This window comes from Staurois parvus, unplaced genomic scaffold (assembly GCF_062004578.1).
Source record: "Staurois parvus isolate SC_StPar_1 unplaced genomic scaffold, SC_StPar_1.0 ptg002509l, whole genome shotgun sequence".
NCBI lineage: Eukaryota > Metazoa > Chordata > Amphibia > Anura > Ranidae > Staurois > Staurois parvus.
This window is the reverse complement of record NW_028320305.1, coordinates 23,911-40,017: the sequence shown is the minus strand read 5'-3', so window position 1 is coordinate 40,017 and position 16,107 is coordinate 23,911. Positions and strand designations below refer to the sequence as shown.

General features: G+C 54.2%; 1 protein-coding gene across 1 annotated transcript in view; it reads left to right on the top strand.

The window, feature by feature from the left end:
- The window catches only part of LOC149430710 (ena/VASP-like protein), a 50,192-nt gene that overhangs the window by 15,320 nt on the left and 18,765 nt on the right, over window positions 1-16,107 (top strand). The window contains exon 3 of the mRNA XM_089666069.1: window positions 2,013-2,190. Within this exon, the coding sequence (XP_089522195.1) occupies window positions 2,013-2,190 (178 nt within the window). The remainder of the gene's footprint in view (window positions 1-2,012; window positions 2,191-16,107) is intronic.

Below are 16,107 nucleotides of genomic sequence, written 5' to 3'. Positions count from 1 at the left end.
CTCTATGGTGGGATCGCTCTCCGGCTCTCTATGGTGGGATCGCTCTCCGGCTCTCTATGGTGGGATCGCTCTCCGGCTCTCTATGGTGGGATCGCTCTCCGGCTCTCTATGGGGGGATCGCTCTCTGGCTCTCTATGGTGGGATCGCTCTCTATGGTGGGATCGCTCTCCGGCTCTCTATGGTGGGATCGCTCTCCGGCTCTCTATGGTGGGATCGCTCTCCGGCTCTCTATGGTGGGATCGCTCTCTATGGTGGGATCGCTCTCTATGGTAGGATTGCTCTCCGGCTCTCTTTGGTGGGATCGCTCTCCGGCTCTCTATGGTGGGATCGCTCTCTATGGTTGGATCACTCTCTATGGTGGGATCGCTCTCCGGCTCTCTATGGTGGGATCGCTCTCCGGCTCTCTATGGTGGGATCGCTCTCCGGCTCTCTATGGTGGGATCGCTCTCCTGCTCTCTATGGTGGGATCGCTCTCCGGCTCTCTATGGTGGGATCGCTCTCCGGCTCTCTATGGTGGGATCGCTCTCCGGCTCTCTATGGTGGGATCGCTCTCCGGCTCTCTATGGTGGGATCGCTCTCCGGCTCTCTATGGTGGGATCGCTCTCCGGCTCTCTATGGTGGGATCGCTCTCCGGCTCTCTATGGTGGGATCGCTCTCCTGCTCTCTATGGTGGGATCGCTCTCTATGGTGGGATCGCTCTCCTGCTCTCTATGGTGGGATCGCTCTCCGGCTCTCTATGGTGAGATCGCTCTCTATGGTGGGATCGCTCTCCGGCTCTCTATGGTGGGATCGCTCTCCGGCTCTCTATGGTGGGATCGCTCTCCGGCTCTCTATGGTGGGATCGCTCTCCTGCTCTCTATGGTGGGATCGCTCTCTATGGTGGGATCGCTCTCCTGCTCTCTATGGTGGGATCGCTCTCTATGGTGGGATCGCTCTCCTGCTCTCTATGGTGGGATCGCTCTCTATGGGGGGATCGCTCTCCGGCTCTCTATGGTGAGATCGCTCTCTATAGTGGGTTCGCTCTCTGGCTCTCTATGGTGGGATCGCTCTCCGGCTCTCTATGGTGGGATTGCTCTCCGGCTCTCTATGGTGGGATCGCTCTCTATGGGGGGATCGCTCTCCGGCTCTCTATGGGGGGATCGCTCTCTATGGGGGGATCGCTCTCCGGCTCTCTATGGTGGGATCGCTCTCCGGCTCTCTATGGTGGGATCGCTCTCCAGCTCTCTATGGTCGGATTGCTCTCTGGCTCTCTATGGTGGGATTGCTCTCCAGCTCTCTATGGTGGGATCGCTCTCCAGCTCTCTATGGTGGGATCGCTCTCCGGCTCTCTATGGTGGGATCGCTCTCTATGGTGGGATCGCTCTCCAGCTCTCTATGGTGGGATCGCTCTCCGGCTCTCTATGGTGGGATCGCTCTCCGGCTCTCTATGGTGGGATCGCTCTCTATGGGGGGATCGCTCTCCAGCTCTCTATGGTGGGATCGCTCTCCAGCTCTCTATGGTGGGATTGCTCTCCGGCTCTCTATGGTGGGATTGCTCTCCGGCTGTCTATGGTGGGATTGCTCTCCAGCTCTCTATGGTGGGATTGCTCTCCAGCTCTCTATGGTGGGATCGCTCTCTATGGGGGGATCGCTCTCCGGCTCTCTATGGTGGGATCGCTCTCCGGCTCTCTATGGTGGGATCGCTCTCTATGGGGGGGATCGCTCTCTGGCTCTCTATGGTGAGATCGCTCTCCTTGTGATGGCTTCTTTCCTTCTGGAGTAATTCCCCAATAAATCCAACGTGTCCCTCAAGCTCCTCCCACGGGTTCTCCTCCCACGGGTTCTCCCCGGAACCTCCCGCTTCTATACCGGAATCCGCTTCGGCTTTGTAACCGCTGCCAGAGCCGGGGAAGTCCCAGCCTGGACTGGTGGCCAGGGAGCCCGACTACGGGGATGTCTTATTTCTCCTCTTGGTGACTTTCCTGGGAGCAGTTGTTGTCACCGGTAATGATTTCTGTTTCTTTCCCTTTCAGGTCGTCATAAACTATTCACTTGTGAAAGGTCTGAAATACAACCAGGCCACGCCCACCTTCCACCAATGGAGGGACGCCCGCCAGGTATACGGCCTCAACTTCGCCAGCAAAGAAGAGGCCACCGCCTTCTCCAACGCCATGCTGTTCGCCCTCAACATCATGAACTCCCAAGATGGAGGTAAGAGAGCCGGTGGGGCCGCCTCTGACCCCGCCCCAGACGTAGTGTAGTATGGACCGCCACGTGGTGGCGCCGCTGTCCTCCCCCCACCTCCTATCACCATGTAGTCGGCCTCACTACTGACCGGGTGTTGGCTAGCCAGGGCAAGAGTAGACACTGCAGCAGCCAATCCCTTTCCTTTTTTTCTGCTTTTCTTGTTTTCATGTTTTGTCCAACATTCAGCCAGAAGGACGGTGTCACACTCGTGGTGTCACACTCGTGGTGTCAGTCGTGGTGTCACAGTCGTGTTGTCACAGTTGTGGTGTCACTCGTGGTGTCACAGCCCTGGTGTCACAGTCGTGTTGTCACAGTCGTGGTGTCACAGCCCTGGTGTCACAGTCGTGGTGTCAGTCGTGGTGTCACAGTCGTGTTGTCACAGTTGTGGTGTCACTCGTGGTGTCACAGCCCTGGTGTCACAGTCGTGTTGTCACAGTCGTGTTGTCACAGTCGTGGTGTCACAGCCCTGGTGTCACAGCCCTGGTGTCACAGTCGTGGTGTCACAGTCGTGTTGTCACAGTCGTGGTGTCAGTCGTGGTGTCACAGTCGTGTTGTCACAGTTGTGGTGTCAGTCGTGGTGTCACAGCCCTGGTGTCACAGTCGTGGTGTCACAGTCGTGTTGTCACAGTCGAGGTGTCAGTTGCGGTGTCACAGTCGTGGCGTACAGCTGTCCCCGCCCACAACGTTCGATTTCCATTCACATCGATGGCTTTGGTTCAGCTGACTTCCTCTGACCACAAGTGAGGGTGTGTCTTATACATCAATGAGAGTATAGACCAATCACAGGGCAGGGGGAGAGACAAGAACTGCGGCAGAGGAGAGTCAGGTAAGCTGTACTGTGTGGCAGAGCTGTGTAATTCTCAGGACTGGATGGACACCCGCCATGTATGTGAGTCCTGTGTACGTCCGGAGTTCATCTTTAACATTTCAGTGTGCCGTGTCACCCGGAGAGCCGTATGTTTCCCTGACAGGTGACACCCGATGCCGGACTCAGGGAACGCCGGAGTCCAGGAGAGGCTCCAGTTTCAGCTCCCGGCTTCCTCTATACATATATGGTCTGCAGCCCCCGGCTGCTCTGATTGGACGACTTCCCGTCCAAAATACCTCCGTGGAGTGTCCCGGCTCCCCTTCAATGGACGCCGGGATTTGTGACTCTCTGGAGGCAGGCTAGGCTGCAGAGCTTACAATCCATTGTATCTGTCCTATGAGTCATCCAGGAAAGGCTTCCCTCCAATCAAAGTGTGCGTCACCGAGGAGCGCAATATGGCGGAACACCGGGAAGGACCGCCCCCCCGAAGAAGAGTCACCGCCATCAGCCTGAACTGTAAGTACCCCTCCCCCAAAACTGGAAGTGCCCCCCAAACTGGAAGTATACCCCTCCCCCTATACTGGAAGTATCTCCCTCCCCCACAAACTGGAAGTGCCCCCCAAACTGGAAGTACTCCCCCTAAACTGGAAGTATACCCCTCCGCCTATACTGGAAGCATCTCCCTCCCCCACAAACTGGAAGTACCCCCCAAACTGGAAATATCCCCCCTCCCCCCCAAACTGGAAGTACCCCCCTCCCCCCTGTACTGGAAGTGCCCCCCAAACTGGAAATACTCCCCCTAAACTGGAAGTACCCCCCTCCCCCTATACTGGAAGTACCCCCCAAACTGGAAATATCCCCCTTCCCCCCCCCAAACTGGAAGTACTCCCCCTAAGCTGGAAGTACACCCCTCCCCCCTATACTGGAAGTATCTCCCTCTCCCTAAACTTGGAGCACCCTTGAAAGCTGGAAGTATCCCCCTCCCCCGTAAACTGGAAATATCCCCCACCCCCCAAACTAACTGAAAGTATCCCCCTCCACCGTAAACTGGAAGTACCCCCCCCCCCCAAATAGAAGGATCAGTTGTCACGTGGGACTCTGATGGTGACCACTCCCACACACATGACACGGACTGTTGTCACCATCAGAAAATGCCAGGCAGTGTATGGAGACAGGAAGTGGCTGCAGGAGATCCAAATCTCATGAAATGGTGAGCGAGGAGAGAGGAGATCCGCATCCTGGGAAATGGCGAGCGAGGAGTGGGAAGATCCGTATCCCAGGACATGGTGAGCGAGGAGTGGGGAGATCCGTATCCCAGGACATGGTGAGCGAGGAGTGGGGAGATCCGTATCCTGGGAAATGGCGAGCGAGGAGTGGGAAGATCCGTATCCCAGGACATGGTGAGCGAGGAGTGGGGAGATCCGTATCCCAGGACATGGTGAGCGAGGAGTGGGGAGATCCGTATCCCAGGACATGGTGAGCGAGGAGTGGGGAGATCCGTATCCCAGGACATGGTGAGCGAGGAGTGGGGAGATCCGTGTCCCAGGACATGGTGAGCGAGGAGTGGGGAGATCCGTGTCCCAGGACATGGTGAGCGAGGAGTGGGAAGATCCGTATCCCAGGACATGGAGAGCGAGGAGTGGGAAGATCCGTATCCCAGGACATGGAGAGCGAGGAGTGGGGAGATCCGTATCCCAGGACATGGTGAGCGAGGAGTGGGGAGATCCGTGTCCCAGGACATGGTGAGCGAGGAGTGGGGAGATCCGTATCCCAGGACATGGTGAGCGAGGAGTGGGGAGATCCGTGTCCCAGGACATGGTGAGCGAGGAGTGGGGAGATCCGTATCCCAGGACATGGTGAGCGAGGAGTGGGAAGATCCGTATCCCAGGACATGGTGAGCGAGGAGTGGGGAGATCCGTATCCCAGGACATGGTGAGCGAGGAGTGGGGAGATCCGTATCCCAGGACATGGTGAGCGAGGAGTGGGGAGATCCACATCCCGGGAAATGATGAGCGAGGAGTGGGGAAATCCACATCTCAGAAAATGATGAGCAAGGAGAGAGGAGATCTGCATCCCGGGAAATGATGAGCGAGGAGTGAGGCGATCCACATCCTGCGAAATGATGAATGAGGAGTAGGGAGATCCACATCCCTGGAAATGATGAGCGAGTGGGGAGATCCGTGTCCCAGGACATGGTGAGCGAGGAGTGGGGAGATCCACATCCCAGGAAATGATGAGCGAGGAGTGAGGCGATCCACATCCTGCGAAATGATGAATGAGGAGTAGGGAGATCCACATCCCTGGAAATGATGAGCGAGTGGGGAGATCCGTGTCCCAGGACATGGTGAGCGAGGAGTGGGGAGATCCGTATCCCAGGGCATGGTGAGCGAGGAGTGGGGAGATCCACATCCCAGGACATGGTGAGCGAGGAGTGGGGAGATCCACATCCCAGGACATGGTGAGCGAGGAGTGGGGAGATCCACATCCCAGGACATGGTGAGCGAGGAGTGGGGAGATCCACATCCCAGGACATGGAGAGCGAGGAGTGGGGAGATCCACATCCCAGGACATGGAGAGCGAGGAGTGGGGGGATCCACATTCCAGGACATGGTGAGCGAGGAGTGGGGAGATCCACATCCCAGGACATGGAGAGCGAGGAGTGGGGAGATCCACATCCCAGGACATGGTGAGCGAGGAGTGGGGAGATCCACATCCCAGGACATGGTGAGCGAGGAGTGGGGAGATCCACATCCCAGGACATGGTGAGCGAGGAGTGGGGAGATCCACATCCCAGGACATGGAGAGCGAGGAGTGGGGAGATCCACATCCCAGGACATGGAGAGCGAGGAGTGGGGGGATCCACATTCCAGGACATGGTGAGCGAGGAGTGGGGAGATCCACATCCCAGGACATGGAGAGCGAGGAGTGGGGAGATCCGTGTCCCAGGACATGGAGAGCGAGGAGTGGGGAGATCCACATCCCAGGACATGGAGAGCGAGGAGTGGGGAGATCCACATCCCAGGACATGGAGAGCGAGGAGTGGGGGGATCCACATTCCAGGACATGGAGAGCGAGGAGTGGGGAGATCCGTGTCCCAGGACATGGTGAGCGAGGAGTGGGGAGATCCACATCCCAGGACATGGAGAGCGAGGAGTGGGGAGATCCACATCCCAGGACATGGAGAGCGAGGAGTGGGGGGATCCACATTCCAGGACATGGTGAGCGAGGAGTGGGGAGATCCACATCCCAGGACATGGAGAGCGAGGAGTGGGGAGATCCACATCCCAGGACATGGTGAGCGAGGAGTGGGGAGATCCACATCCCAGGACATGGTGAGCGAGGAGTGGGGAGATCCACATCCCAGGACATGGTGAGCGAGGAGTGGGGAGATCCACATCCCAGGACATGGAGAGCGAGGAGTGGGGAGATCCACATCCCAGGACATGGAGAGCGAGGAGTGGGGAGATCCACATCCCAGGACATGGAGAGCGAGGAGTGGGGGGATCCACATTCCAGGACATGGTGAGCGAGGAGTGGGGAGATCCACATCCCAGGACATGGAGAGCGAGGAGTGGGGAGATCCGTGTCCCAGGACATGGAGAGCGAGGAGTGGGGAGATCCACATCCCAGGACATGGAGAGCGAGGAGTGGGGGGATCCACATTCCAGGACATGGTTTTCATCTTCGTTCGCTCAGGTCGGTTGGGTGTCGCAATAAATCCCTGAAATCCGATTGGCTGAGTTTTCAGATGAACGCGGTTGGAGAAGTTTTACGTGACACGGAATATTCACGCCGATGACGGTCCTTCTGCAGATACTTCCTGTTCTGGGGTGACAACCCTGTGTCCCCATCTACCAATTGTGCTCTGGATCTGTCAATCAATTTGTTTGGGAGATGGAGGAGTGGGGGGGCAATGGGGGAGGGGAGGACTGGCTGTGCCGAAACCGTTCCCTCTGGGCTTCCTCGTGCAGAGCGAAGTGTCTCAGCCAATGGTCCCCTTTTCCAGCAAGGCTTCCAGTGCTCCGCCAAGGCGGGTATTAGAGCTCCAAACACTCCCTTCCCTGCTCTCCCAAACCACGAGTCGGAACTTCATGTAGGGGGAATGAATGTCGGAACTTCATGTAGGGGGAATGAATGTCGGAACTTCGTGTAGGGTGAATGAATGTCGGAACTTCGTGTAGGGGGAGGGAATGTCGGAACTTCGTGTAGGGGGAGGGAATGTCGGAACTTCGTGTAGGGGGAATGAATGTCGGAACTTCGTGTAGGGGGAGGGAATGTCGGAACTTCGTGTAGGATGAATGAATGTCGGAACTTCATGTAGGGGGAATGAATGTCGGAACTTCGTGTAGGATGAATGAATGTCGGAACTTCATGTAGAATGAATGAATGTCGGAACTTCGTGTAGGGGGAATGAATGTCGGAACTTCATGTAGGATGAATGAATGTCGGAACTTCATGTAGGGGGAATGAATGTCGGAACTTCGTGTAGGGGGAATGAATGTCGGAACTTCGTGTAGGGTGAATGAATGTCGGAACTTCGTGTAGGGGGAATGAATGTCGGAACTTCGTGTAGGGGGAGGGAATGTCGGAACTTCGTGTAGGGGGAGGGAATGTCGGAACTTCGTGTAGGGGGAATGAATGTCGGAACTTCGTGTAAGGGGAATGAATGTCGGAACTTCATGTAGGGGGAGGGAATGTCGGAACTTCGTGTAGGGGGAATGAATGTCGGAACTTCGTGTAGGGGGAATGAATGTCGGAACTTCGTGTAGGGGGAGGGAATGTCGGAACTTCGTGTAGGGGGAATGAATGTCAGAACTTCGTGTAGGGGGAATGAATGTCGGAACTTCATGTAGGATGAATGAATGTCGGAACTTCATGTAGGGTGAATGAATGTCGGAACTTCATGTAGGATGAATGAATGTCGGAACTTCGTGTAGGATGAATGAATGTCGGAACTTCGTGTAGGGGGAATGAATGTCGGAACTTCGTGTAGGGGGAATGAATGTCGGAACTTCGTGTAGGGTGAATGAATGTCGGAACTTCGTGTAGGGGGAATGAATGTCGGAACTTCGTGTAGGGGGAGGGAATGTCGGAACTTCGTGTAGGGGGAATGAATGTCGGAACTTCGTGTAAGGGGAATGAATGTCGGAACTTCATGTAGGGGGAGGGAATGTCGGAACTTCGTGTAGGGGGAATGAATGTCGGAACTTCGTGTAGGGGGAGGGAATGTCGGAACTTCGTGTAGGGGGAATGAATGTCAGAACTTCGTGTAGGGGGAGGGAATGTCGGAACTTCGTGTAGGGGGAGGGAATGTCGGAACTTCGTGTAGGGGGAATGAATGTCGGAACTTCGTGTAGGGGGAGGGAATGTCGGAACTTCGTGTAGGATGAATGAATGTCGGAACTTCATGTAGGGGGAATGAATGTCGGAACTTCGTGTAGGGTGAATGAATGTCGGAACTTCATGTAGGATGAATGAATGTCGGAACTTCATGTAGAATGAATGAATGTCGGAACTTCGTGTAGGGGGAATGAATGTCGGAACTTCATGTAGGATGAATGAATGTCGGAACTTCATGTAGGGGGAATGAATGTCGGAACTTCGTGTAGGGGGAATGAATGTCGGAACTTCGTGTAGGGTGAATGAATGTCGGAACTTCGTGTAGGGGGAATGAATGTCGGAACTTCGTGTAGGGGGAGGGAATGTCGGAACTTCGTGTAGGGGGAGGGAATGTCGGAACTTCGTGTAGGGGGAATGAATGTCGGAACTTCGTGTAGGGGGAATGAATGTCAGAACTTCGTGTAGGGGGAGGGAATGTCGGAACTTCGTGTAGGGGGAATGAATGTCGGAACTTCGTGTAGGGGGAATGAATGTCGGAACTTCGTGTAGGGGGAATGAATGAATGTCGGAACTTCGTGTAGGGGGAATGAATGTCGGAACTTCGTGTAGGGGGAATGAAAGTCGGAACTTCGTGTAGGGGAAATGAATGTCGGAACTTCGTGTAGGGGGAATGAATGTCGGAACTTCATGTAGGATGAATGAATGTCGGAACTTCGTGTAGGGGGAATGAATGAATGTCGGAACTTCGTGTAGGATGAATGAATGTCGGAACTTCGTGTAGGGGGAATGAATGAATGTCGGAACTTCGTGTAGGATGAATGAATGTCGGAACTTCGTGTAGGATGAATGAATGTCGGAACTTCGTGTAGGGGGAATGAATGTCACAACTTCGTGTAGGGTGAATAAATGTCGGAACTTCGTGTAGGGGGAATGAATGTCGGAACTTCGTGTAGGGGGAATGAATGTCAGAACTTCGTGTAGGGGGAATGAATGAATGTCAGAACTTCGTGTAGGATGAATGAATGTCGGAACTTCGTGTAGGATGAATGAATGTCGGAACTTCGTGTAGGGGGAATGAATGTCGGAACTTCGTGTAGGATGAATGAATGTCAGAACTTCGTGTAGGGGGAATGAATGTCGGAACTTCGTGTAGGATGAATGAATGTCGGAACTTCGTGTAGGATGAATGAATGTCGGAACTTCGTGTAGGATGAATGAATGTCGGAACTTCGTGTAGGATGAATGAATGTCGGAACTTCGTGTAGGGGGAGGGAATGTCGGAACTTCGTGTAGGGGGAATGAATGTCGGAACTTCGTGTAAGGGGAATGAATGTCGGAACTTCATGTAGGGGGAGGGAATGTCGGAACTTCGTGTAGGGGGAATGAATGTCGGAACTTCGTGTAGGGGGAATGAATGTCGGAACTTCGTGTAGGGGGAGGGAATGTCGGAACTTCGTGTAGGGGGAATGAATGTCAGAACTTCGTGTAGGGGGAATGAATGTCGGAACTTCATGTAGGATGAATGAATGTCGGAACTTCATGTAGGGTGAATGAATGTCGGAACTTCATGTAGGATGAATGAATGTCGGAACTTCGTGTAGGATGAATGAATGTCGGAACTTCGTGTAGGGGGAATGAATGTCGGAACTTCGTGTAGGGGGAATGAATGTCGGAACTTCGTGTAGGGTGAATGAATGTCGGAACTTCGTGTAGGGGGAATGAATGTCGGAACTTCGTGTAGGGGGAGGGAATGTCGGAACTTCGTGTAGGGGGAATGAATGTCGGAACTTCGTGTAGGGGGAATGAATGTCGGAACTTCGTGTAGGGGGAATGAATGAATGTCGGAACTTCGTGTAGGGGGAATGAATGTCGGAACTTCGTGTAGGGGGAATGAAAGTCGGAACTTCGTGTAGGGGAAATGAATGTCGGAACTTCGTGTAGGGGGAATGAATGTCGGAACTTCATGTAGGATGAATGAATGTCGGAACTTCATGTAGGGGGAATGAATGAATGTCGGAACTTCGTGTAGGATGAATGAATGTCGGAACTTCGTGTAGGGGGAATGAATGAATGTCGGAACTTCGTGTAGGATGAATGAATGTCGGAACTTCGTGTAGGATGAATGAATGTCGGAACTTCGTGTAGGGGGAATGAATGTCAGAACTTCGTGTAGGGGGAATGAATGTCAGAACTTCGTGTAGGGGGAATGAATGTCAGAACTTCATGTAGGATGAATGAATGTCGGAACTTCGTGTAGGATGAATAAATGTCGGAACTTCGTGTAGGGGGAATGAATGTCGGAACTTCGTGTAGGGGGAATGAATGTCAGAACTTCGTGTAGGGGGAATGAATGAATGTCAGAACTTCGTGTAGGATGAATGAATGTCGGAACTTCGTGTAGGATGAATGAATGTCGGAACTTCGTGTAGGGGGAATGAATGTCGGAACTTCGTGTAGGATGAATGAATGTCAGAACTTCGTGTAGGGGGAATGAATGTCGGAACTTCGTGTAGGATGAATGAATGTCGGAACTTCGTGTAGGATGAATGAATGTCGGAACTTCGTGTAGGATGAATGAATGTCGGAACTTCGTGTAGGATGAATGAATGTCGGAACTTCGTGTAGGATGAATGAATGTCGGAACTTCGTGTAGGATGAATGAATGTCGGAACTTCATGTAGGATGAATGAATGTCGGAACTTCATGTAGGGTGAAAATGACTCTCTTTATTGAACACAGCTCAGTATATACAGCCCCACCCCCCCAGACAGCCCGGCACCGGGTTCCCCGCCCACAACAACCCAACAATGAAGGGAAGGACTACAAGGTCACATAAACAGAGTAGAATGTCTGTGAAACATAAACAGCTAAAGGGGAGGAAACCGGAACAGAAAGGGCAAAATGTCATCACACAGGGACGGTCCTCACAAGGCTCCCCCGTTGTGTAACACCCGCCAGACCCGGTGAGACCTTTAAACGGGTCCGATTGGGGCTGGTCGGTCCAGAGGGTCACTTCTCCAACTCTGCTTGCCGGGACAACCCATCCGCGTTGGCGGTTTGCTTCCCCGGTCGGTACTGGTTGAGCTTCAGCAGGGGTTTCGGTGCCAAAAAGTGGAGACCAGGACTCCCAGATCATTTCCAAGGAGAACCTCAGCTGGCAAGTTCTGCATTACTCCAATTTCATTGTCCCTGGCCCGGCCCCCCAATCCAGATGAAGCCTTGCGGTAGGAATCCGGTAGACATGGCCCCCCGCTACCCGTATGGCCACAGACCACACGGTCTTGGCCCAGTCTGGTACCAGTTGGGGTTGGACTAGGGTGAGTGTTGCCCCAGTGTCCTGTAATCCTTGGACCCGTCAGCCGTTAACATGGACAACCTGTTGGTGATGTCAGCGATTGTCTGGGGTGGCAGCCTGGAGAGGGTTAGCCTCATGAAAGACCCCGATGTCCTCATCCTCGGTGGTAAAATTCCTCCATGAAGAGGCGGTGTCACTCGGGTGGTCCTGTAGGGAGTAGGCAGAGGCTCGGCCATAGGGAGTGGTGGGTCGGTTGGAAGTGCCCCGAGGGGGTTGGCTGCTCTGGGGTTTTGGTGGATTCCGGGGGCAATGAATGCGGATGTGCCCTGTTTGGTTGGAGCCATAACAGCGTGGGCCAGACCACTTTGGGTCAGAAGGTGTGGGTGGTCTGAGGTATTCTCAGGTGACCGGAGTGGGCACCACTGGTTGTGGACGAGGTGCAGGGGGAATGGCGGGCTCTGTTAGCCTCCTGTTGTCCAGGTACTCATCTGCCCAGCGACTAGCGTCGGCTAAGATTAGGGGGTGTTTGTCCCGGACCCGATGTCTAACCTCCCCTGGAAGTCCTCCCCTGGAAGTCCATTGTAAAACTGCTCCAGTAACAGTTGTAACAGTTCCTCTAGCTTGGTGATCTGACACCCGCGGACCCAGCTGTGTCCCCATTCAGTGAAGGTGTCCTGGGGTTTCTTCTTGAGTGCCCGGAATGTTAAGCGGTACAACTCTGGGGTGAGAGCGTAGCGGGCCAGCAAGTGTTCCTTAACAAAATCAGAATCCAAGCAGTAGCTGTTGGGTACAGTCCTGAATGCGTCTGCAGCCCGACCGCTTAGCTTGCTGCTCAAAATGGGGACCCGGTCTGGGGCTGCCACACCATGGATGGTGCACAACCGTTCAAAGTCCTGAAGAAAGCTGTCAATGTCCCCATCCGCCTCCGAGAAAGTTTTAAAAGCAGCGTAGGGAATTTTCTTTGGTCCAGTTGCAGTCTGGAGAAGGCGGGAGGTAATCCTCTCCCAGACCGAGTCCTCGGATGATGACCGGGAGCGACTAAGCCGGAGTTGGGTGGCATCGTCCAGGGCCTTGGAAGTCTGTTCGGGGGTGGGAGTGCTACCAAACAGAGCCAAACGCCACGCCACCTCTTGTCGTAAATCCGAATGGTATCGGGGTCTCTGTACGGTGCTAAGTGGGCCTGGTGTTTCAGGGGCCAATGAGCTGCTCTGTTCCTCCAACTCCTCCTGTGAAGCAGAGTTCACTTCTGGCGGAGCGGTGTTCGCTTTAAGCGTAGCGGAGTGTGCATCAGGTGCAGTGGGGTGCGCATCAGGTGCAGTGGGGTGCGCATCAGGTGAAGTGGGGTGCGCATCCGCTTGGTCCAGGGCCATAATCTCGTCCAACAGTTCCTCTCTGGTCTTGGAGCCAGTGATACCTCCCCGAGCGACAAGCAGGCTTTGGAGGGCTGGCTTCCGGAGGTCCCGTATATCCACCTGGCTGAGCAGGGACGTCTCCGTGAAAAAGATGGGGTCCCGGTTGGTGGTTTGGACTTTCTCCGCAATGAGGAAAGATCCCACCGCTGCCAACCAGTTGTGGTGGAACCGTTCCGCCTGGGCTTCCTCGTGCGGAGCGATGCGTCTCAGCCAATGGTCCCCTTGTCCTGCAAGTCTTCCAGTGCTCTGCCAAGGCAGATATTGGAGCTCACAATCAATCCTTCCCTGCTCTCCCAAACCACGAGTCGGAACTTCCTGTAGGGTGAAAATGAATGAATCGTTATTGAACACAGCTCAGTATATTCAGCACATCCTGGCAGTAATCCCCGCCCCCTTCAGTCCCACCAGACCGCCTGGCCCCGGGTTTTCCCCGCCCACAACAAACCCTACAACCCAACAATACAATGAGCTCTATAGAAGGGAAGGACTACAAGGTCACATTTCCCTAAACAGAGTAGAATGTCTGTGAAACATAAACAGCTTTACAAAGAGGAGGAAACCGGAACAGAAAGGGCAAAATGTCATCACACAGGGACGGTCCTCACACTGGCGATGAAAGATTTGGAGGACTTTGTGGAACAACAGGGATCAGGATAATCCGGAGCCAATCCTTAGTTTCCCTGATAAGCCTCTGGGGGTACTCCCCCCCCCCCCCCCCCCAGAGATGTGCGTATGAAAACCCCGAAACGGGTCAGTAGGTAGATATAGCTTGTAACTGTTCTATGTTCCCGTATTCTTACAACTGCCACTTTAGATGAAGATGGAGTGGGCGGGGCTCCTGGTATCATCTGGTCACATGTGGTCCTCCTGTAGGTGGTCCTGTGCCTTTATTACCATCAATATGGAGCTCCCCCTCCAATGGTCATTAATATGGAGCTCCCCCTCCAATGGTCATTAATATGGAGCTCCCCCCCCTCCAATGGTCATTAATATGGAGCCCCCCCATCACCATCGGTGTTCTAATTCATCACAAAGGCGTTCAGTAGGTTGAGGTTAGGAGTTCCTCCACGCCAAGCTGGTCCTCCATGTCTTTCTGTACAGGGCACCGGAGTTCCTCCACGCCAAGCTGGTCCTCCATGTCTTTCTGTACAGGGCACCGGAGTTCCTCCACGCCAAGCTGGTCCTCCATGTCCTTCTGTACAGGGCACCGGAGTTCCTCCACGCCAAGCTGGTCCTCCATGTCCTTCTGTACAGGACGCCGGAGTTCCTCCACACCAAGCTGGTCCTCCGTGTCTTTCATGTACAGGACACCGGAGTTCCTCCACACCAAGCTGGTCATCCATGTCTTTCATGTACAGGACGCCGGAGTTCCTCCACACCAAGCTGGTCATCCATGTCTTTCTGTACAGGACACCGATCTTCCTCCACGCCAAGCTGGTCCACCATGTCCTTCATGTACAGGACGCCAGAGTTCCTCCACGCCAAGCTGGTCCTCCATGTCTTTCTGTACAGGACACCGGAGTTCCTCCACGCCAAGCTGGTCCTCCATGTCTTTCTGTACAGGACACCGGAGTTCCTCCACGCCAAGCTGGTCCTCCATGTCTTTCTGTACAGGACACCGGAGTTCCTCCACGCCAAGCTGGTCCTCCATGTCTTTCTGTACAGGACACCGGAGTTCCTCCACACCAAGCTGGTCCTCCATGTCTTTCTGTACAGGACGCCGGAGTTCCTCCACACCAAGCTGGTCATCCATGTCTTTCATGTACAGGATGCCGGAGTTCCTCCACACCAAGCTGGTCATCCATGTCTTTCTGTACAGGACACTGATCTTCCTCCACGCCAAGCTGGTCCTCCATGTCCTTCCTGTACAGGACGCCGGAGTTCCTCCACGCCAAGCTGGTCATCCATGTCTTTCTGTACAGGACGCCGCAGTTCCTCCACACCAAGCTGGTCATCCATGTCTTTCTGTACAGGACGCCAGAGTTCCTCCACACCAAGCTGGAATCCATGTCTTTCTGTACAGGACGCCAGAGTTCCTCCACACTAAGCTGGTCATCCATGACTTTCTGTACAGGACACCGGAGTTCCTCCACACCAAGCTGGTCCTCCATGTCTTTCTGTACAGGATGCCGGAGTTCCTCCACACCAAGCTGGAATCCATGTCTTTCTGTACAGGACACCGGAGTTCCTCCACACCATGCTGGTCATCCATGTCTTTCTGTACAGGACGCCGGAGTTCCTCCACACCAAGCTGGAATCCATGTCTTTCTGTACAGGACACCGGAGTTCCTCCACGCCAAGCTGGTCATCCATGTCTTTCTGTACAGGACACCGGAGTTCCTCCACACCATGCTGGTCATCCATGTCTTTCTGTACAGGACGCCGCAGTTCCTCCACACCAAGCTGGTCATCCATGTCTTTCTGTACAGGACACCGAATGTCAGGGCTCCCGGGTATGACCAGAGGTGTGTGGCTGACGCAGGGAAACGCAGACCTCAGATATGTTATAAACAATATAATTTATTAACACTAACAGTACAAACATAAACGCAGAGCAATACTAAACATAATACAGTGCAAACAAACCAAACCAACCACCCACAGATAACAGTACATACAAGCAAGCGTCGTCAGGCAGGCCGGGTCAATATCAATAGGGCAGGTAGGTACGGGGGGAGCAAGCGGAGAATGGTCGGGGTCACAGGCCAGGTTCAGCAGGTAGCAAGCAGCGTGGTACAGAGGGTCAGAAAGAGGGATGGTCAGGAGCGAGCCGGGATCAGAGCAGGAGAAGTCAGCAGCGGTTCAGAAACAGGATGCAGGGCCCAGGACAAACACAACACCAAGGCAGAGTCTGCAAGTCTGGCCATCCCTTAAATACACCAGTATCATCAGTTCCAGGTGTTAGCTGGCTGAAAGGTTGAGTCTCTGATTGCTGGGAGCACCCGCTGGCCAGCCCTGGTACTGCAGATCAAAAGGCAGGTGAGTCCCACCATTGCTGGCCAGTCCATTCCTGACACCGGAGTTCC